This window comes from Lithobates pipiens, unplaced genomic scaffold, assembly GCF_037356315.1.
Source record: "Lithobates pipiens isolate NorthernLeopardFrog02 unplaced genomic scaffold, aLitPip1_a1.2 Scaffold_16, whole genome shotgun sequence".
Lineage (NCBI taxonomy): Eukaryota > Metazoa > Chordata > Amphibia > Anura > Ranidae > Lithobates > Lithobates pipiens.
In genome coordinates, this window is record NW_027507748.1 from 234,337,362 (window position 1) to 234,360,721 (window position 23,360).

The 23,360-nt window shown below is 44.0% G+C and overlaps 1 protein-coding gene across 1 annotated transcript in view; it reads left to right on the forward strand.

Moving 5' to 3' along the window:
• EIF2D (eukaryotic translation initiation factor 2D) overlaps nucleotides 1–23,360 on the forward strand; it is a 115,471-nt gene that overhangs the window by 87,178 nt on the left and 4,933 nt on the right. The window contains exon 13 of the mRNA XM_077481165.1: nucleotides 21,673–21,793. Within this exon, the coding sequence (XP_077337291.1) occupies nucleotides 21,673–21,793 (121 nt within the window). The remainder of the gene's footprint in view (nucleotides 1–21,672; nucleotides 21,794–23,360) is intronic.

A 23,360-nucleotide genomic window follows, 5' to 3' on the forward strand; every position in this document is an offset into this window, starting at 1 on the left:
ATCAGGAGCATCTGGAATTTATACAGTATTTTAGGTAGTATAATCATTTTTAAGGCATTTATCCTTCCCATCCAGGACAAGGTTTTAATTATAATATCCTTATTTCTTCTTTTAACTCGTCCAGAAAAGGGATATAATTTGCCTGGTAAATTTTTCCGATAGATGGTGTTACGTTTATCCCTAAATACTTCATTTCCCCCTTCTAGGGAAAGGGAAATTCCTTCTGGATACTCTGCTCTTCTTTTTGGTTAATATTTACGTTTAACACTTCTGATTTACTTGTATTCATTTTAAAATTGGATAGTTCCCCATATTCCTTTATGGCCTTTACCAAGTTTGGCATGGAAATTCGGGGTTTGGAGACGTAGAACAACACATCGTCTGCAAATGCTGCTAACTTGTGTGTCTCCTCTCCAACTCCCCCCCCCCCCCCCCCCATATCGGGGGTTTCCCCTTACTGTCTCTAGAAATGGTTCCAATGACAGCACAAATAATAACGGTGGCAGCGGACACCCTTGCCTGGTTCCGTTGTACATCCTAAAGGGTAGGATAATAATCCATTAACTCTTATAGCTGCAGTTGGGCTACTATAGAGTACTTCTATCCAACTCAATATTCTAGGGCCAAAACCCATTCCTTCCATAGTAACCATCATGAATCCCCAGTCTACTTGATCGAAAGTTTTTTCAGCATCAATCGAAAAGAGTAGACTGGGGATTCCACTCTCCCGCATTTTCTGGAGCAGTAACAGTGTTCTTACTCCGTTATCTTTTTTCCTTCTGTCCCTACTACAAATCCCACCTGATCTGGGTGGACTAAACTCGGCATTGATTTTTTTTTATCCTAGAAGCCAACACTTTAGCAAATAACTTGGTATCTATATTCAATAATGAGATTGCTCTATAATTTTAACAAATTGTATTCTCTTTCTCTTCTTTCAATACAGTAGTAATTGTGGCCATCGAAGGTGCTTTGCTCAGTCCATATCTACTTCCCAATCCATTAAAATACACAAATAGTTTTGGGGCTAATATTTCTCAGATTTTTTTTAAATATTCCATAGTAAAGCCATTGGACCCAGGGCTTTTCCCTCCCGCGGAATCTTTTATTACCTGATCTATTTCGTGTACTGTTATTGTTTTTTCCAACTCCAGAGCTATCTCCTCTGATAATCTAGGGACTTTAGCTTGGAATACGTATTCCTTGATTTTTTCTTTTTTTATTGATCTCTTGTTGTCCTGTCTGTCTGCACTTAACTGAGTATAATTGCTTATAGAACGCCCTGAATATAGTTCATAGATCTTTTTTTTTCCCTCAGTATCCTGAATAAACATTTACTGTTTTTAATCCCACATCGGTATCTCTCTTTCGTTATTCTGTTATGTTTTCCTAATTTCTTGGTCCATTAATTCCTTTAATTCCTCTTTTAGTTATTAATTTATGCTGTTGATCTATATCTTGTCCCATTTCCTTACTATTCTCTTGTTCTAATCTATAAATTTCCTCACTTAGCACTCTTATTTCTTTCTTTCTTTCTCTTTACACCCAGTGAGATAAAAATTCCTCTAATATAGGCCTTATGGGCCTCCCAGATGGTATTCTCTGTAATCTCTCCAGTTTCATTAGTGGGAAAGAAGAGCCCTAGCTCCTTTCTTATTATTTCCTCTTCCACTTCATCTAATAATTCCTTATTAAGTTTCCAAGAAAGTGCTGGTTTCTGCACCCCAGGAATTTTAATTTTCATAATCAATGGAGCATGGTCTGATATTGATCTTATTTCTATGTTTGTAGATATCACACAATCTAATACCCTGTGTTCCACAAACCAATAATCAATCCTTGTGTATATCCTATGCACAGAGGAGTAAAATGTAAAGTCCTGTATCTTCGAGTGTTGAATTCTCCACACATCAACCAACTGGAACTGATACAGCTGATACTTTTATTGCTTTCAACTGTATGTTCCTTATCCCCTGTGCATGGGACGTACTATCCTGTTCCGGATTTAAATCACTGCAAGATAATTTTTAGCGCCAGTGGGAGGGGTGCTCACCCCTCTCCTGCCGAGTTTCGGTCATCTCCGTCGCTTACTAGAGCCGCTGGTAGCGACAGAGACCATCTAATCCTTTCCCCACAGAGCCTGTGAGTCGATTGAGGGAATGATGGCCCCCACACGACACAATGACGTTTGGATGGCGGAAGTGACTCCCAACTGCCTTAAATGGGATTTTTTTATGGCATTTAGCCCTTTCACTGCAAGGTCCATATGCCTGTATGGACGTACAAAAGTGTCCACAGGTGGCCAGGTCAGTACGGCATACGGACCTCATTTCTCCCTCTCCTATAAGCTTATGGTCACTTCAGTGACCATAAGTTCATATCAGAATTGTTCAGCAGATTACAACCTGATGATCAGAGTTATTAACCCCTAATATGACCACCAGGCCGTCACCTCCCTGTCCCCTGCCTCTCCACTCTCTTCTCCTATCCCCTCCCCCCAGCACTTTTTACCCCCACGCTCCACCCAGTCCAACCCCCCCCCCCTGCAAACCGACTCCCCGCAGCCACCATTATTAGCCGGCATCCCTCCTCTTCCACTCCCGTCAACTTCAGGTTACGGGAGTGGAAGAGTGCCAAAGCCAAATGGCAATATCAAACCAAGTCTAGATCTACGTAATCTAAATCGGTTCCTGAAAGTCCGCTCCATTTGCATGGAGTCAATCAAGTCAGTCGTTTCCATCCTGCAAGGATAAAAACTTCTGGCGTCCATCGACATCAGAGATGCATAGCTGCTTGTCCATATATTTCCTCCTCACCAGAGGTTTCTGCGGTTCTAAGTAGAACAGAAGCATTTTCAGTTAATAGCCTTGCCCTTCGGGCTTGCTACAGCATCTCGGGTATTCACTAAGGTATTAGCCTCACCTCTAGTCAGGTTAAGGGCATGGGGCATAACTGTCTTGGCTTACTTAGACGATCTATTGTTAATAGACCAGTCAGTGGCTTGCTTGAAGCAAGGTGTAGCCATCACAAGCAGTTACCTGGAAGGTTTGGGTTAGATTCTCAACCTAAAGAAATCCTCCTTAAAGCCACTAAGAAGGCTGGAGTATCTGGGCATGATCATAGACGCAGCCCAGAAAAGGGGTGTTCTTGCCTCCTGCAAGGATCAGCTCCATACAGGAGCTGGTGAGGATGATTAGGTCGAAGAGAAATCCTTCAATTCGCCTTTGCATGAGGTTGTTAGGGAAGATGGTAGCTTCATTCGAAGCAGTTCCCTAAGCTCAATTCCATTCGAAACTGAAAGCAGTATTCTGTCTGCTTGGAACAAAACGATTCAAGCTATGGACTTACCAATGTGGCTGTCCCCATGAGTGTCCCAAAGCCTCAGTTGGTGGTTACTATCTTGGAACCTGCTAAAGGGAAAGTCCTTCAGATCAATTATCTGGAAGGTAGTAACGACAGTAGGAGCCTTGCCCATCGACATCCTAGAGATTCCGGCAGTGTATCTGGCTCTAGAAACCTGGACCTCCAGGTTAAAGAATTGTCCTGCCAGGATCCAGTCCGACAATGCCACGGCTGTGGCATATATCAATCACAAGGGGTCACCAAGAGTCTCTCAGCTCAGAGAGAGGTGAACCAGATTCTAACTTGGACAGAAGAGAATGTCCCATGCCTATCGGCAGTTTTCATTCCGGGAGTAGAGAATTGGCAGGTGGACTATCTAAGTCGCCGGCAGTTATTCCTAGGAGAATGGTCTCTTCAACCCAAGGTGTTTCAGGCTGTTTGCCAAAGATGGGGGACTCCGGACTTAGACCTTCTAGCATCCAGATTCAACACTAAGCTAATCAACTTTGCATCCAGGACAGGGGACCCACTCGCATACGGAACAGATGCGTTGGTGACCCCGTGGGATCAGTTTTTACAGATCTATGCACTTTTCCCCGATTCAGTTGCTACCTCAAGTTCTTTGCAGGATCAAGCTGGAAAGAAAATCGGCAATACTGGTAGCACCAGCATGGTCCTGAAGGTCATGGTACGCAGAGATCGTAAGGATGGCAGTGGAGGGTCCAGGGCTCTTCCCACTAAGGCCAGACCTGCTATCTCAGGGGCCGATATTCCATCCTACTTCACGAACGCTAAATTTAACGGCTTGGCTATTGAGACCCACATTCTGAATAAATGTGGGCTTTTCAGGTCAGTTATCTCTACTTTAATGCTAGGAAGCCAGCTTCTAGAGCTATATTTTTAGAGCCTGGAAAGCTTATATTTCCTGGTGTACCCTCGGAGATATATCGTAGGCAGAATTCTTACCTTTCTACAATTAAGCGTAGAGATGAAGTTGGCCCTGAGTACTATTAAGGGTCAAGTCTCAGCCTTATCAATTTTTTATTTCAAAGACTGCTTGCTATGCATTCTTTAGTCCAGGGTTTAATGCAATGAGTGCTGCGGATTAATCCGCCAGTTAAATCACTCTTAAGCCCTTGGGACTTAAATTTAGTTTAGTCAGTGTTACAAAAACAGCCATTCGAACCGTTTCAGCATGTTCCCTTACTCCTTCTGACTAGGAAGCTGATATTTTCGTTTGCTATATCCTCAACAAGGAAGATTTCAGAATTGGCTGCTCTTTCTTGTAAGGAGTCATATTTGATTATTCATGAGGACAGAGTGGTGTTACGCCCTAGTCCAGGTTTTTGGGCAAAACTGGTATCAGGCTTTCATCTGAATGAAGATATTGTCCTGCCAGGGTTTTTTCCCAAGACCTTGTTCCAGGGAAGAAAGGTCACTACATTGTCTTGATGTAGTGAGAGCAATGAAAATGTATTATGAAAACTGCTCCGATTCGTAAGACTGATGTCTTATTTCTTCTGCCAGAGGGTCCTAAGAAGGGACAGGCAGCGTCAAAATCCACTGTTGCTAAGTGCATTTGGCAAGTTATAATTTAAACTTATGATTTAAAGGGAAAGATTCCCCCTTTTCAAGTTAAGGCACACTCTACCAGAGCGGTTGGTGCTTCTTGAGCAGTGTGTCACCAGGCCTCCAGGTCTCAAATCTGCAAGGCCGCGACTTGGCCTTCAGTACATACATTTGCAAAATGTTATCAAGTGCATGTAAGATGGAATGAGGTTATCGCCTTCGGGCGCAGTGTGCTGGGGGTTACCCTATGGGTTGTGTCTCCCTCCCCTCAAGTAGCATTGCTATGGGACATCCCACCAAGTAATTATGGTGGATGCTTGGCTGGAAGGAGGAGGGGTTATATAGGGGAATCAACTTCCTGTATTGGTTATACCAGTGTCAACACCTGAAGGTATGCCTATAACCCACCACGTAATTACTTGAGACTGTGTCCTATGATGTACTCCAAGAAAAGGATTTTACAGGTAAGCTTTTAAAAATCCTATTTTTTTTAAACCCCAGATCTCACATTAACCACTTCAGCCCCGGACCAATAAACGGCCTAAGGACCAGAGGTCTTTTTACAATTTCGCACTGCACTGCTTTAAAGAGGAAGTAAACCCTGATGGGTTTACTTCCTCTTTTTTTCCCTGCAAAGGTAAAGCATAATGGACTACTATGCATCGCATAGTAGCTCATTATGTGTCACTTACCTGACACAGGAGCCAGCGAAGTCGCCGCTGTCCCCTGTAGTCCGCCGCATCCATCTTGCTGGTGGCGTCTCGCAGCTCCGACGAATGACAGCGGCGAAGCCGCGATGACGTCACTCCCGCGCATGCGCACGGGAGTCGTGTCTCGCAGCTCCGCCGCTGCCATTCGGCGAAGCCGCGATGACGTCACTCCCGCGCATGCGCACGGGAGTCGACAAATTAGGCAAATCCATTCTTGGACTTGCCGCATTTAGTGCGCCTGCGCGCCGCTGTCTACGGCGCATGCGCCGTAGACAGCGGGGCCCATTTTCGGGCAAATATCTCCTAAACCATATAGGTTTAGGAGATATTGCTTGGACCTACAGGTAAGCCTTAATCTAGGCTTACCTGTAGGTCAAAGTGGTTTGAAAGGGTTTACTTCCTCTTTAACTGGTAATTGCGCGGTGCAATGTTGTACCCAAACAAAATTTGCATCCTTTTCTTCCCACAAATAGAGCTTTCTTTTGATGGTATTTGATTGCCTCTGCGATTTTTATTTTTTGCGATATAAATGGAAAAAGACTGAAAATTTTGAGAAAAAATGATATTTTCTACTTTTTGTTATAAGAAAAATCGAATAAACTAAATTTTAGTCAAACATTTAGGGCAAAATGTATTCAGCCACATGTCTTTAGTAAAAAAAATGTCAATAAGCGTATATTTATTGGTTTGCGCAAAAGTTATAGCGTCTACAAACTAGAGTACATTTTCTGGAATTTACACAGCTTTTAATTTATGACTGCCTATCTCATTTCTTGAGGTGCTAAAATGGCAGGGCAGTACAAACCCCCCAAATGACCCCATTTTGGAAAGTAGACACCCCAAGGAAGTTGTGGAGAGGCATGTTGAGCCCATTGAATATTTTTTTTTTTGTCCCAAGTGATTGAATAATGACACAAAAAAAAAAAAAAGTTTACAAAAAGTTGTCACTAAATGATATACTGCTCACACATGCCATAGTTATATGTGGAATTGCACCCCAAAATATATTCTGCTGCTTCTCCTGAGTACGAGGATACCACATATGTGGGACTTTTTGGGAGTCTAGCTGCGTACGGCACCCCGAAAACCAATCACTGCCTTCAGGGTTTCTAAGGGTGCAAATTTTTGATTTCACTCCTCACTACCGATCACAGTTTCGAAGGCCATAAAATGCCAAAATAACACAAAACCCCCCCAAATGATCCCATTTTGGAAAGTAGATACCCCAAGCTACAAGTTGCAGGAATTTTAATAATTTTTTTTCTTTTGCACAAAGTTGTCACTAAATGATATATTGCTCACACATGCTATGGGAATAAGTCAAATTACACCCCAAAATAAATTCTGCTGCTTCTCCCAAGTACGGGGATACCACATGTGGGGGACTTTTTGGGAGCCTAGCCACGTATGGGACCCCGAAAACCAAGCACTGCCTTCCGGATTTAAATATAAAATGCTCCCAAAAAACTGTTAGCGATCGCAGGGATCAGGCCTGACTCTGCGATCGCTGCAGTTATGTGTTTAGTGTTTTGTAAGTGACAGTGATCGATCGATACTGCACTTGGGTGGGCTGGGCAGAGGGGCAAAACGCAGGTGCTAGCAGGTATCTGGGCTGATCTGTTCAGATTCTATACCACTACGGGAGGTTTATGCTTTGCGTGTGGGTGTTAGCGGTACTGGCACTAACCTAGCGCTGCCTGGGGCGACGCAGACCCTGACCCTAAAACCTAATTGATATCGCCTGCCGGGTGATCAGGGGGTTAAACCTTTATTGGGTAATAAATGGTGGGTGCCCTGATGCTATAAAAAGCAAACTAACCAGTCATCCGTAACACTTATACGGTGATCACTGGTGAAAGGGTTAACTAGGGGCAATCAGGGTGTTCAAATTTTTATTAGGTGGTATATGGGGGGTCCCTGGCGCTATATAAAAACCTGACGGGGAACCTAAATAACTGGCTAACCAGCGTCACCAGTGACACTTATACTGTGATCGCTGGTGAAAGGGTTAACTAGGGGCAATCAGGGGGTTAAAACCATTATTGGGTAGTATATGGGGGTACCTAACGCTATAAAAACCTGGCGGTGAACCTAAAAAAAAAGCTAGCTACCTAGCGACACTAATGCAGCGATCAGAAAAATGATCGCTTAGTGACACTGGCAAAAGGGGGTGAAAGGGTTAACTAGGGGCAATCAGGGGGTTAAAACCATTATTGGGTAGTATGACATCACTTCCTCCCTGCCTGTGTATACAATACACAGTGGGAGGAAGCTTCTCATTCGCCAGGAGCGATCGAGAGGGGGTGGCCAGAAACCAACGGGCATCCCCTCATCTCGGATCGCTCCTGAAGCGAACCGGACCGCCGTATCCAGCGGGAGGGGGTCCGATCGGACCCCCCACCCGCTGGAAGGCAGGCACGTACATGTACGTGCTTGTGCCTGCCTGTGCCATTGCGATGACGTACAATGGCAATACGGCGGTCCTTAAGTGGTTAAAGAGATGCTGTCATGCTTTTTTCTATTACAATGGATTTTTGCATTCCTTGTAATAGGAATAAAAGTGATGCAAATTTTTTTTTTTTAAAGGGACAGTGTAAAAATAAAAAGTAAAATAAAAAAAATAAAATGTTTTTGTTGTTTATCGGGGTTCTCCCCTCTCTGTAGGCTCATGTTACTGCCTTCCTCAACCTCAGAACCAGCTTCAGAATCAAGTAAGTGCCCGTTCACACTACCGCGACTTGTCAGGCGACTTAGTCACCTGACAAGTCGCGTTCCGTTCTGTACTATGGAACCGTTCTAATAGGAGCGACTCAAGTCGCTCCGACTTAGAAAAAGGTTCCTGTACTATTTTTGGGGCGACTTCAGGCGACTTGCATTGACTTCTATACAGTCGTCGTTTTGCAAGTCGCTGCTGAAGTCGTGTGCAGGTCGCGTCTGTGAGTCGCGCTGCAAGTCGTGTCGCCCCTGTGTGAACGGGCACTAATGCATGTGGATCATCAAGAAGCAAGTGGCTGATGCTGTGTTTAAATAATTTAGCTGACTCTCCATGCATGATGTTGGGGCATGGAGGAGGGTGAAGATGGTTTAGTAAGCCAGTCCACCACCTCCTCTGCATGCTGTGGCTGGATAGCACTGGCAACATCACTAAACATAGAAAACGTGCCCTGCGTTAACCACATCCACCTTTGGCTGTGGACACAGACGCTTCTGGCCCCCTCATAGTGGCATGAGAATGTCTGTCTCTCCTTGTTGGCATCCCAGACATGGTGGTGGGCTTATTACCGAAATTGAATTGATACTGGGAAAAGTGTAATTGGATGCACTTTATTCAGTGAAAAGTGGTGTTTGGTGCACTTTAAATTGAGGACTCCCGCTGAACAACAGTTTCGCAGTCAGACTGCGACTGACCATTTAAAAAAAAAAAAAACAGTCTCCTGCATGGAGCAGACATATAGACAAGAAATAACAGAGCTTAAGAGAGACATGGGGGGAGCACATGGAGGACATAGAAGGCACCACTGAGGATATATGCAATACTCCGCAGTCCTATGAGGAAACCCTGAACTGGCACACTGTCATGCTGCAGCAACTCATTTACCACCAAGACGACATTGAGAACCGTAACAGACGGAACAATATTAGGATCCATGGTATCCCTGAAACCATAGAACATAAAGACCTTGCTGGTGCAGTTACTGTCATCTTTAATCAATTACTCAAGAAACCTAAGGACACCCATATTAAGCTGGACAGAGTACATAGGATCTCGGGCCTGAGGAATCCTGACTCCTCCTTCGTCCGTGACACCTTATGCAGGGTCCATTTCTATGAAATGAAAGAAGACATAATGCACAGTAACATACTATGGTCTGACCATGCCCCCGCATATTTAAGCCTAGCCCAACCCCCCCAAATTTCGTAAATCCTTTTCCTGGCACTTAAACGACAACCTATTGAAAGACACCCCATGCGTCGCAGCTATTGGGCAGACAATTCGCGACTTTATCCGAGACCATCAAAACGATGACACAAATCCCCTCACTAAATGGGAAGCTTTAAAATGCATAATTCGAGGGACATTCATTCAACATGGATCTCTCCTAAAAAAAAAAAAAAAAAAAAAAAATACCACGACCGCTGACATCACAAAATTGACCACCATACACGCACTGGAACAGACTCACAAACAAAACCCAGATCCCACAGTATATGTGAATCTCTCGAACGCCCGTAGGGAGCTACTCCGCATCCTAGATACCCACTCCCTCATAGCCAGGGACAAGGTACGTAACCAGCACTATATATCCACTAATAAATGCCGACAACGCCTTGCAGGGGTTCTCCACCTTCTCCCCCCACGTCGGCCCATCCCACACATCTGTACTCCCGACCAAAAGAAGATTAGTAATCCCCAGGGCATAGCAAACACCTTCCAAAATGGTTACTCCCAACTATACAACTTACCCACACGGACCAGACAGACATCCGAGGGAGACCCACATTTATCCGACATGCAAGCTTTACCATAAATGGACCACACTGAGTCCACGGATCTAGATAACCCCCTAACAGGATCTGAATTCCTGTCTGCTATCAAGGGAATGAAATCTGGTAAATACCCAGGCCCAGATGTTTTCTCCCCCAGGTTCTACAAATCATTTGCCCAGTCCCTTACCCCACTTTTAGTCGCAGCGTTCAACCACAGACAACTCCCATCTCCCCTCTAAAGACCTCCTATCCACCAATATTTCCGTCATCCCTAAACCGGACAAAGACCCCTCTCAATGCAGTAGTTACTGACCGATTTCCCTGCTTAATTTGGATGTTAAGCTTTTCACAAAAGTTCTGACGAACAGTCTCTCCCCTCTACTACTCACAATTATTTACAAAGATCATGTGGGGTCGTCCCTGGCCGGGAGGCTAGGGAGAACACCACTAAAACCATTCCCCTTATCTCCTACATTCAATGACATAACCTGAATGCATGCCTTTTGTCCTCTGATGCAAAGGCGTTTGACCGGGTCAACTGGCAGTTCTTACGCCTTTCCCTATAACAGATAGGACTAGGCCCTGCTTTTGTATCCAAGGTAATGGCATTATACTCCTGCCCCTCAGCTTCCGTTTTAGTCAATGGCTCCTCATCTACTGAGTTTCACATTTCTAATGGTACCCGCCGGGGATGCCCTCTCTCCCCCCCTACTTTTCGTTCAGGTGATAGAAAATCTAGCATGGGCCATCAGACAGAACAAAAATATGGATGGGATTCAGACACCATCCGCTGACCACAAACTCTCACTCTATGCGCATGACCTCTTGGTGTATATTCAACGTCCACACACGTCCCTCCCCTCCCTAATGCCCAAATTTCTCAGATTTGGGGAATTTAGCAATTTCAAGCTAAATATTTCCAAGACTGAAGCCCTTAATATCTCCTTACCACTTACTACACTTGCACAAGTGAAGACCAACTTCTCCTTCCACTGGGACTCCAGGGGCATCTCTTACCTGGGGATAACAATCCCGTCCAATCTCTCAAATCTCTATACCCTTAACTACCTCCCCTTGCTCACTGCGCTTAGGAAGGAACTGGACGCTTGGAACCTAACGCCACTACCCTGGTTTGGGCGCATTAACACTATTAAAATGGATACCCTTCCCAAATTACTTTGTTTCAGACTGTGTTTATCTCTGTCCCCAAACACTTCTTTAAATCCCTGCGATCCATGACCATACGCTTCATCTGGCATCAGGGAATGTCTCTTATCTGCCATACGCTACTAACATACCCCAAAATTTAGAGCGGAGTGGGGCTCCCAGACTTCGATCTGTATCACAGGGCAATGCTGCTCACGGCCCTGCGAATCTTGTCCTTCTTCTCCTCCCAAATCCACAGATCTCTAACGGGATTCTAACAGCTGTGCTCTCTCTCAGAAACACCCAGGCACCTGCTCTCCACCATCTACAAATTACAACATGCACTGATACATGATCAACCCCCCTCTTACACCAGGAGGTGGGCCGCGGACCTGGGGGATGGATCTCTCAATAATCAACTGGCAAAAGTCATTCCACTTCACCCATAAATCCTCAATCTCCTGCTATACCCAGGATAAGAATTTTCAACTCTTATCTAGGTGGTACAGGGATCCTCAATCTCTTAAAATCTTCCCGTCCATACCTTCGTCATGCTGGAGATGCGGTTCGGTGAAGGGAAACTAGCTCCATATATGGTGGAATTGCACAGCCATACAGTCCCTCTGGTCTCAGGTCTTCACCATATACAGCAGTCTATATGATCGACCAACGATTCCATCCCCAGAGATGGCGCTATTATCAATGCTCCTGTGCTCCATAGCCTCCCAGAAATGTACCCTGCGACAGTTCTTTCTGTCAGCTGCCAGACAATTTATCCCCCTCTTCTGGAAGACCACCACCACCCCACCTCTATCCACCTGGGTCTCAACGGTCAAGGATATCATGCGCATGGAGGAAATGAAAGCCCTAGACCAGTGATTCTCAACCAGGGTTCCGTGGAACCCTAGGGTTCCTCCAGAGGTTGCTAGGGGTTCCTTCAGCATTGGGCAATTCCTGCCTCTCAGATAAGTTCCAACTGACACCAATGATCTTTTTAGCTATCTGTAAGGAGATGATGCTTCCCAATGACCACAAGTGTAAGGACCATTCCTCTCACTGGCCATCAGACTAATGTATCATGAGTTTGTAGAGTTCTAATTTTTAGCAGGGGTTCCTTGAGACCGGAAAACTATTTCAAGGGTTCCTCTTTGCTGAAAAGGTTGAGAAAGGCTGCCCTAGACAATGACACCTTCGACAAATTTAAAATCCTATGGCTTATTTGGATAGAATATTCTACCTGACTGAAGGCGATGTTGACACCTCATAGCTAACCTAGACTCAACCCCGGACCCTATCTTCCCAGTCTGTTACGTGGGGGTCTGCTTAACCCTCCCTAACCTCCCCTCCCCCTCACTCCTTATGTTCAAATGACTGCTACTCAGATGTCTAATACGCTATAAATATGTTATGCAATACCCTATGGTTCTAACCACCTTTTTGGTTTGGAAGATGGGTACACTCATGTGCCACACTAAGGGGCATACAGACTTGTATTTGATATGAATCCCACACTGTATTGCTCAATGTACAGAACATCTGGTCATTACCCATGTACTGTTTTTCTTCTGTAAAATACAATAAAAACATATCTGACTCAAAAAAAATGCAGCAACTAAAAAAAAGGGGGGTATACAGCACTGTATACAACACTAAATGTCATGTAACGCTGTATTAAACACTGCACTACACTCGCATTACACTATACTGACACACTACACTATACTCACTGTATATTAACACTGCACTGACACACTACAGTAACACTACACTGACTCGGTCACAAAACACTAACTCGTTAATAGCAAACAGATCCCTGCTCTATTTTCTCTCCAACAACACGCCACTGTGGGAAGGAACCTTTTATAGTGTGGGGTGGGACTATGAGCACTGAGTCATGATTGGGCAAAGTCACCATGACTTTGTCCAATCATGACTCTGACTGTACTCTCTGCCGTGATTGGGCAAAGCCTTGCACCTGACCAGCAGGTTAAAAGCAGGTTCTTAACTAGGATCCCAGGAAACCTCTAATGTACCAGTGACCGTATTCTTTACCATCGCCCTCTGTGTTCTATCTTACCAGTTTCGAGAGAGTCTACATCCCATATTCTGTTCCCTTTCTGGAGAGTGTTTTCTTTCCCCTCTACCTTTTGAAATTACTACAGTATGTGGGATCAAGTTCAGGCACTCTGTTAAAGTGATTGTAAAGCTTTGATTATTAAAATAAAATAAATACACTGTGCACACCTCCACTGTGCAGCTCATTTTGCAGTCTTCTGGGGTCCCCCAAACACAGTCTTCTGGGGTCCCCTGGCGGCTCTTCCCCACATCAGATAACCCCCTAAAAGAAGCGGTACCTTGCAGACGCGCTCCCCAGTCCATCACTTGGCGGCCACAGCCCCGGCGCCCGTGTCATTGGATTTTTTATTGACCGCAGCGGGAGCCAATGGCTGCACTGCTATCAATCTATCCAATCAAGAGCCGAGGACCCCGGGCAGAGGGACAGCATGCTCCCCGTCGGGTGCAGTTCCAGGACTCCGGTAAGCAAAATGGGGGGGCTGGGGGGCCCGTCATTGCCAGGTGTTCTTTTCACCTTAATTCATAGGATGCATTCAGGTTAAAAAAACACAAGGGTTTACAACCCCTTTAGTACTGGAGGTAAGTCTTGCTTTGCTAATTGTAAAAGAACATATAGCTTGTGTCCTATGATCCAAAAGAGGTCAGGGGTGCAAAGACTTAGGGCCTTCCCTCTTGGACCTGCTAGACTGTGTCACCAGGTCCATTTTTTTCCCACATGTTGCTTTTAGGACCAATTCCTTCTGGGAGCTTGGTCCCATAAGGGAGTGTTTTTGGCTTTTACCCTGGTAAAGACTTTGTTCCCTTTTTAAATATAGGCACCACATTGGCCCTGCACCAATAAAATGGTGCTATTCCTGTCATTAATGAGTCCCTAAAAATTTGAGACAATGGCTTTGAAATTACAGAGCTCAATTCTTTTAGGATCCGTGGGTGGATGCCATCAGGTCCAGGTGCTTTATCCACCTTTATTCTGTCCAAATATTTCTGGACCATATCACTTTTGAGCCACTGTGGATTTGGGGCTTTGTCACTACCACCCCCATTATGGACATGAGCTCCCCAATGCTCCTTTGTATACACAGAGCTGAAGAAAGTATTTAATAAATTACCCTTCTCTTTGTCCCCAGTCACCCACTCTACATTATTTTGTAAAGGGCCTACATGCTCAGAGTTGACCTTTTTACTATTAATATATTTGAAGAATTTTTGTTTGTTTTTTTGAATTTTTGCATCCTTGATTTCCTTTTTACATATTCTGTTATATTCTTTGTAACATTTAAATGACACTAGTGTTCCTTCATTTTTATATTTTTTAAAAGCTCTTTTAAAAAAAGCTCTGAAATTAAGTGTGCTTATCTTTTCCATAATGTGATTTTTGCTTACAGCTAACATTACATGAAATCCTGTTATGGTCACTGCTACCCAGGTGTTCCTTTATCTGAACATTAGTAATACTCTCTGCATGGTTTGAAATTGCCACGTCCAACAGAGCATCATTTCTAGTTGGGGCCTCAATAAACTGGACCATAAAATAGTCCTGTAATAAGTTTATACATTTTTGCCCTTTAACTGTCCCAGCAGTGCCATTACTCCAGTAAATTTTTGGATAGTTAAAATCCCCCATTATCACTGTCCCAGCCCTTGCAGCCTTTTCCATCTGTGCAAGGAGCTGGGTCTCCACCTCCTCATTAACATTGGGTGAGCTATAACAAGCTCCAATGATTAACTTTGAACTACGTGTATCTGTATGCAATTCCACCCATAATGCTTCAGACTCCTCACACTCTCCACCCACCAGGTCCTCTTTCACACTCGCTTTGAGATCACTTCTCACATACAGAGAGACCCCTCCACCTTTCCTTTTTACTCTGTCTTTCCGAAAGAGTGCATAGCCAGGAATATTAATAGCCCAGTTATGTGAGGAATGAAGCCAAGTTTCAGCAATACCGATTACATCATAGCTCTCCTGAAGCACCAGAGCTTCAAACTCGCCTATTTTGCTTGGCAGACTTCTGGCATTGGTGAACAAACATTTTAATGCATTAATATATTTTGACCTGTCACATACTATCCTCTTGGGTGTTCCGAGATTGCAACTAGGACTTGCTACTATACTTACCTTGGGTTTATGTGCTTTGGTTACCCTACCACTAATGCTCCTAATATTACCCTCTGGAATATGTTCCACGCTGACTATCTCTATCTCTAACTTTTTGGCCATCCTTATTCCCAGCTAATCTACACCCTCCTCATTTAGATGCCGTCCGTCCCTTCTATAGTACCGGTTATTGACTGAGAAGTCATCCCAGTCCTCCAGGAACCCAAACCCCTCCTTACTACACCAGCTCTTCAGCCACTTGTTTACTTCCCTAATCTCCCTCTGCCTTTCTGGTGTGGCTCAATATACCGGTAGTATTCCTGAGAATACTACCTTGGAGGTTTTTTTCCTCAATTTAGCTCCCAGGTCCCTAAAATCATTCTTTAGGACACTCCATCTGACTTTGTCATTGATGCCAACGATCACCGTGACAGCTGGCTCTTCCCCAGCCTCTCCCAGTAATCTGTCCACCAGATCTGTGATGTGCCGAACCCGAGCGCCTGGTAGACAACATACAGTTCGGCGCTTCAGGTCTTTGTTACAGATTGCCCTCTGTCCTTCTAAGAACTGAGTCCCCTACCACCAGAATCTCTTTCCTTTACCTTCGCTCGTTTAAGCGGTGCTTTACGAGCGGTTTTTGGGCGCTGACATTGTGAAAGGGCTCTTAAAGCACTTGGGCTTTCACATTGGGACTGCAGATGAGGCTTCTTTCAAGCACTTTACATGCGCTTTTTTTAACGCTAAAGCGCCTGAAAAACGCCCCGGTGTGAAAGGGGTCTTAGTGTGGAGTGTCCTCTCAGTGCTGACAGTTGCTTCCCCAGATTCAGAACCTGAGCTTCCAGGGAAACCATGTGCTTACATTTTGCACAGCAGTATTCACCCTCAATCAGATGATCAAGGAACGCATACATGCCGCAAGATGTACACCGAGTCGCCTCTCCACACCCGCCGGGCATCGTACCTATTAATTTAATGAGGATTAGAGATTATACACAGTCCAAATTACCAAACAACTAGCTTCCTGACACTAATACTCAACAAGACAGTACACAGGTATCCAACAAGACAATACACAGGTACTCGCAGACCAGCGTGCATCCACAATACACAAGTACTAACGATCCACACACACTACTCAGACAACACTCAGGTACTCGCACTACATAGGTACTATGACCCCGTTATAACCTCCTGTTTTAAACGCCTGGTTTTAACTCACCACTTAGACCAGTTCCACTTGGACAGAGTTCCAGCAGACTCAAAGATGTCACTAAACACTAAAGTAAACAAAGGGGCGGGGTCACCTGGGTGGCGTTGCTCCTTTGTGTACTTAAGCAGTGGCAACTCTGAGATGTGCTTCCAATCCTTTCTCTTCCACATCTCTAGGTCCCCGCTACTAAAGAATATCAACTACTTTCCTAAATAAAATACCACACCACAGTTATAGCACATGTGTCATTTATGAATGAGTAACTTTATTGAAAAATAGAGCATGCATTATTTTACCACTAATGTTCATGTGTTATTTTATACTTAGAGAATTGAGCCCCTGGTTTGAGAATGTTCCTAAAGATGTTGATGTCTTCAATATAAATTAAAATTGCAAAAAATAGCACAATTACAAAATGGCAAAAAGTGCTTAGTTTTTTACTTTTTATTTCAGTCCGCTAAAAGAGTCTCTTTGGTCTTATGAAGTTCAGCATATAGTTAGTCTAGTTGAAAGGAGACACAATCCATCTAGTTTAACCAATAGAAGGAAAAAAAAAATGATACAGTTCTATATATACAGTCCTATACCCACAGTTGATCCAGAGGAAGGCAAAAAAAAAAAAAAAAAAAAAAAACATGATCCAAATTGCTTCATCCCCCAAGAGACAATCGGATGTTCCCTGAATCAACTTTACCTATGAAGATATGAGGTAGTATTCATGAAATAAAATCACTATCTTTAATTTTCTGAACTAATGTACATCCTCTTAATTCCTCTCCTTTTTTCTTTGTATTTTTTTTGTTTTGGTAATATTTATTCAGCAAAAGCAATCTGTACTTAATATGGGCTTATTCACTTGCGCTTAGCCCCATGTAGTGTGAAGATCCTTGTTTTTATGCTTGCATGCAGGCAGTCTATATTCATGAATGGAAGTGCATCCACTGTACAGACTAACTCGTAATGCTGAGTTTGACATTTACCCAGGGCTTATAGACTGGGTATTGTGCTTCCATTCATTAATATGTGCTGCCGCCACACAGCTTGCCACCAGTACAAATATATATGTGAATGAGAGTAAACTAAATAAAAAAAGGGGGACCACCACTACTAGATGCTTATATAGAATAAAATGGCAAACCAGCTGGTAGCGTGAAACACGTCTCACAAATCGTGCCAAAGCAAATATATAAATAGAATATGATTTACTGGAAGAAATATATTGTATTAAATGTGATGCGCACTCTATCAGTGCAGGTGCCAAAGTGCATACATTAATACATACATAAATATGAAGTATATCCGCTGTGATCAATAAAATAGTAAATAAGCAAATAGAAACATTAAATATAACATATACACAACTCACTTCAAAGTGCTCATGTGCATAAATGTGCATATAAATAAAAAAATGTAAAAACATGAACAAAAGTGCACTTGTGTGATTTCCAGTTCTGCTACGGATGACTGTGCCATTTTATAAAAAAAAATTAAAATAAATAAGATCAGGAATATGGACAGGGAGGCTCTATTGAAAGTTAACAACATAAATAACTACACTAATAGGGACATCAGTACTTGTATTGTTCTAGATTTTAATTTACAGTGCCTTGCGAAAGTATTCGGCCCCCTTGAACTTTTCAACCTTTTGCCACATTTCAGGCTTCAAACATAAAGATATAAAATTTAAATTTTTTGTGAAGAATCACCAACAAGTGGGACACAATTGTGAAGTGGAACGAAATCTATTGGATAATTTAAACTTTTTTAGCAAATAAAAAACTGAAAAGTGGTGCGTGCAAAATTATTCGGCCCCTTTACTTTCAGTGCAGAAAACTCACTCCATAAGTTCAGCGAGGATCTCTGAATGATCCAATGTTGTCCTAAATGACTGATGGTGATAAATAGAATCCACCTGTGTGTAATCAAGTCTCTGTATAAATGCACCTGCTCTGTGATAGTCTCAGGGTTCTGTTGAAAGCGCAGAGAGCATCATGAAGACCAAGGAACACCAGACAGGTCCTTAATACTGTTGTGGAGAAGTTTAAAGCCGGATTTGGATACAAAAAGATTTCCCAAGCTTTAAACATCCCAAGGAGCACTGTGCAAGCGATCATTTTGAAATGGAAGGAGTATCAGACCACTGCAAATCTACCAAGACCTGGCCGTCCCTCTAAACTTTCAGCTCAGACAAGGAGAAGACTGATCAGAGATGCAGCCAAGAGGCCCATGATCACTCTGGATGAACTGCAGAGAACTACAGCTGAGGTGGGTGAGTCTGTCCATAGGACAACAATCAGTCGTACACTGCACAATTATGGAAGAGTGGCAAGCAGAAAGCCATTTCTCAAAGATATCCATAAAAAGTCTCATCTAAAGTTTGCCACAAGCCACCTGGGAGACACACCAAACATGTGGAAGAAGGTGCTCTGGTCAGATGAAACCAAAATCGAACTTTTTGCCCACAATGCAAAACGATATGTTTGGCGTAAAAGCAACACAGCTCATCACCCTCAACACACCATCCCCACTGTCAAACATGGTGGTGCCAGCATCATGGTTTGGGCCTGCTTTTCTTCAGCAGGGACAGGGAAGATGGTTAAAATTGAGGGGAAGATGGATGCAGCCAAATACAGGACCATTCTGGATGAAAACCTGTTGGAGTCTGCAAAAGACCTGAAACTGGGACGGAGATTTATCTTCCAACAAGACAATGATCCCAAACATACAGCAAAATCTACAAAGGAATGGTTCACAAATAAACTTATCCAGGTGTTAGAATGGCCAAGTCAAAGTCCAGACCTGAATCCAATCAAGAATCTGTGGAAAGAGCTGAAAACTGCTGTTCACAAACGCTCTCCATCCAACCTCACTGAGCTCGAGCTGTTTTGCAAGGAAGAATGGCCAAGAATTTCAGTCTCTCAATGTGCAAAACTGATAGAGACATACCCCAAGCGACTTGCAGCTGTAATCGCAGCAAAAGGTGGCTCTACAAAGTATTAACGCAAGGGGGCCGAATAATTTTGCACGCCCCACTTTCGTTCCACTTCACAATTGTGTACCACTTGTTGGTGATTCTTCACAAAAAATAAAAATGTTATATCTTTATGTTTGATGCCTGAAATGTGGCAAAAGTTTGAAAAGTTCAGGGGGGCCGAATACTTTCGCAAGGCACTGTAAGTATGGAGAGCATAATATAAGCATTAACTATATCTCTCTCACAGATAGAAACATAGTTGTATGTATTAACAGTTCTAAATGCATATCAGAAATGAAGGGAGAGACTGAAAGGTACTAGGATTTATATGAGGGTATTCATTTTCAGTTCCTCATTGAGCCCATTGGGGGACATGGAGTTTAAAGTAAAGATTCGGAAGGTTTCCCGTAGACACATCCTGGAGAACCTTTCACCCACTGGAATGGTTATAGGTACAGCTTCTATACCAAAAAACTCAAGCCCCTGGGTGCTGCCTCCATGTGCTTGTGAAAAATGTCAGGGGACACTGTGTTTATTGCATTCTTACCTCCATAAACTGCAGTTGTTCTCTGAATCTCTCTCGCATAGTCCGTACAGTTCTGCCCACAGAAGCACCTTAACCCATAGACTACAAACTGTGTATTACAGCTTATGAACTGTTTGATATTGAACACTCAACCATCTTTGTTGGTAAATCTCTTTTTGCCATGTATTGTGAACTGACAGGCCTTACATTTGCTGGACTTGCATCTGTAAGACCCTGTTAAATTGAGAAAGATGGGTATAACCTTGACCCTAGGTTGTTTGTGTTGAATATGGCTCAGGGCAATAAGGCTCTTGCCGCTATTAGCCTTTCTAAAAACAACCTTAGGCTTATCAGAAAGCAGCCTGTTAAGGGAAATATCTTGTTTAAGAATAGGCCAATATTTTTGGATGGCCCTTTTATAGCCCAATGCTGATCGTTAAATTTAGTGATGAATAATGTATCCGTCCTCCTGTCCAGTAATGAGGCCTCCCAACTTCTGTATGTGGTCCTTATTGTAACCCTTCTCAAGGAACCTTTGGGTTAACACCTCTGAGCTAAATACTCAGTGTCATTTGAACAATTCCTGCGTAGCCTACAGAACTGACTGTATGGGATATTATCTTTCCACTTGGGGTGGTGGCAGATAGCAGTTATCCGCTGTTTCTTTAAAATGGGTTTTAGAGTTAATCTTGCCATCCACATTTCAGGACAACACCAAGTCAGGGAATACCACAGTTTTCGGGTTCACCACATGTGCGAATTAAATTCGCACATGTATTGGCCTTACAATATGAGACAAAGTTAGAAGCAGTCTCAAGTGGCCCATCCCAGATGAGCAGATCAATGTAACAACCATAATACACTAGGTGCCTGGCATATGGTTTCCAGGACCAGATGTTATTCTTCGATAGTGCTGCTATTAGTACACCTTTTTTCCTATATAATGGCATATTACCAGCGTGTGAGCGTGACTTAAAAAAAAAAAGGAGGCCACGCCTCAGAAACACCTTTTCATCATGGCAACCTAGTTCCATCTGCTTCTTCCCCTGTCTCTCGTTCCTGTGAGCCAGTCTATCCACTAAAAGTAGCTCAGGCTGGACCGAGCACAGGATCTGCATGCTGTGTGTGATGTCAGCAGCATCCTTCGGGTTGCCAGCCTGATTGTCCACGGCCCCCCTCCCCTGATCTTGCGGTGATGGTTCAGGAGAGGTATTACAGCTGAACATCCATCTGCTGAATTGTTTGACCATTGAAGTGTGTCTGTTTTATTGATATTTTAATAAAGCCTAGTTATACTAGGGCGGCTCTGTCTTCTTGTGTTTTTGCTTAGATATGTTTCTGCCACCCAGAGGATAAATACAGAGCAGCAGCACCCCTTGGCTTATCCTTTCTAAAATCTTGTCATATACAGCCAGCTGGAGCATCCAATTAACTGTTGATCAGTGCACTTTCTATTTTTTTATGCGTTTTTGTATTGGAGAAAATGAAAATGGCTTTGTTTTCTGACTTTCATCTTTCTGGTTTCTGTCTTAGGTGCTTGGAAAGAATGCAACCTTCGCATAGAGTTGCTTTCCCTGGAAGCTCTCCTGTTGTTCGTAAGGGAAATATTGAGGCCATTGATATCAGTGTGGCACAGAGAGGATCAAACAAGAAGGTAACAAACTTTATTTCAATAATGTTTGGCATGTGTGCACATTAATATATAAATACATATGTGTGTACATGTATGTGGAATATATATATATATATATATATATATATATATATATATATGTATGTATGTATGTATGTATGTATGTATGTGCATATTCAAAGTAACACAAGGACCAGCCTCACGTGCACCTGGTAAGGGCACAAGGGTGGCGAGAACATTGAGTGGGAAAAAGTCACTAGGCAGTGTTAATTTTGGCATTAAATTTCAATTTAATTTTAGTCCCATTTTAGCCATCAGATGTTTTTTGCTGAGGCGGCCATTTTCTAGTAGCCTCAGCTTGTTTAGCCTCTACCGCTGGGTGACTGTTTCTTTCTAGAACAGCATGCTTTTTACACAGAACACCTTGCGGCTGACGCAAGGGAGAGCGGACAGTGGCAGCACAGCGCAGTACCTGGGTCAGAGTGGTGGCCCCTCAGTCTGTGGCAGCTAGGAGGGTGGGCATTTTGTGTGACTTGCCTTAGGCCCCCTAAGTGATGACAGGCAAATGTGTGTCAGCATGGCGTCAGAAGCTGGCGCTTCTTTCCCAGACATCCCTGACAGCCGGTTCCCCTGCACCTGCGGTGCCTATGGACGCTCTACCAGGGGTCCTGGAGTCCTTTGTTGCCAGGGTTGAAGCGGCGCTCCCTCCACCGTCTTCTGGGGAAAGCTCTGATTCAGACCCTGGTCCGGCTGTGGCAGGCGGCACCTGTTTCGGAGGATGCGGACCAGGACCGTTCGGACAGAGAATGAGTCCAGGTCAGTGCAGGAAAAAAGGCTTGTAGGAGCACTTATCACAGAGGTGCGGGATACCCTAAAGATGGAGGATACAGCAGGGGCATCTACAGAGGTGTCTGTCCCTTTCAGGTCCCACAAGCCGGCCCGCACGGTTAAGGTGTTTCCTTACCTAACTTATTTTGATAAGTTTATTTACAAGGAGTGGGGAAGCCCGCAGGGGGCCTTTTCAGTCCAGAGATGCATGGCGGTGCGTTACCCCTTTGAGGAGAGTTTCCTGAAGAAATGAACATCTCCTCCAATTGTTGACCACCCACGATTCCGGTGGAAGGGACCCTTTCTTTCAAGGACCCTGCCGACAGGAGAGCCGAGGCGGTTGCCCGGTCCATGTTTATGGTGGTGGGATCAGCATTGCGGCCAGTGTTGGCCACGGCCCTGGTGTCCCAGACGCTTACTGAATGGGCTAAATTGTTGCACTGTGAGTTGGAGAAGCAACAGTCTTCCACGGTCTGCGTGGAGCTGGTGGACCAGTTGGTGCAGGGCCTTAAGTATGTCTGTGATGCAGGCCTTAGATATGGCCCCCTTGCTCTCTAGAGCCTCAGTATCAGCTGTGGTGGTTTGTCGCCTGATTTGGCTAAAATGCTGGTCTGCGGACCAGGCATCTAAGAAGGCACTGGCGGATTTGCCCTTCCAGGGAGAGAGGCTGTTTGGAGCCTCGCTGGATGACATTATTAAGAATGTTACTAGGGGTAAGAGAACATAGTCCAGGAAAGGTAAGGAGCCACGCCGTAGGCAA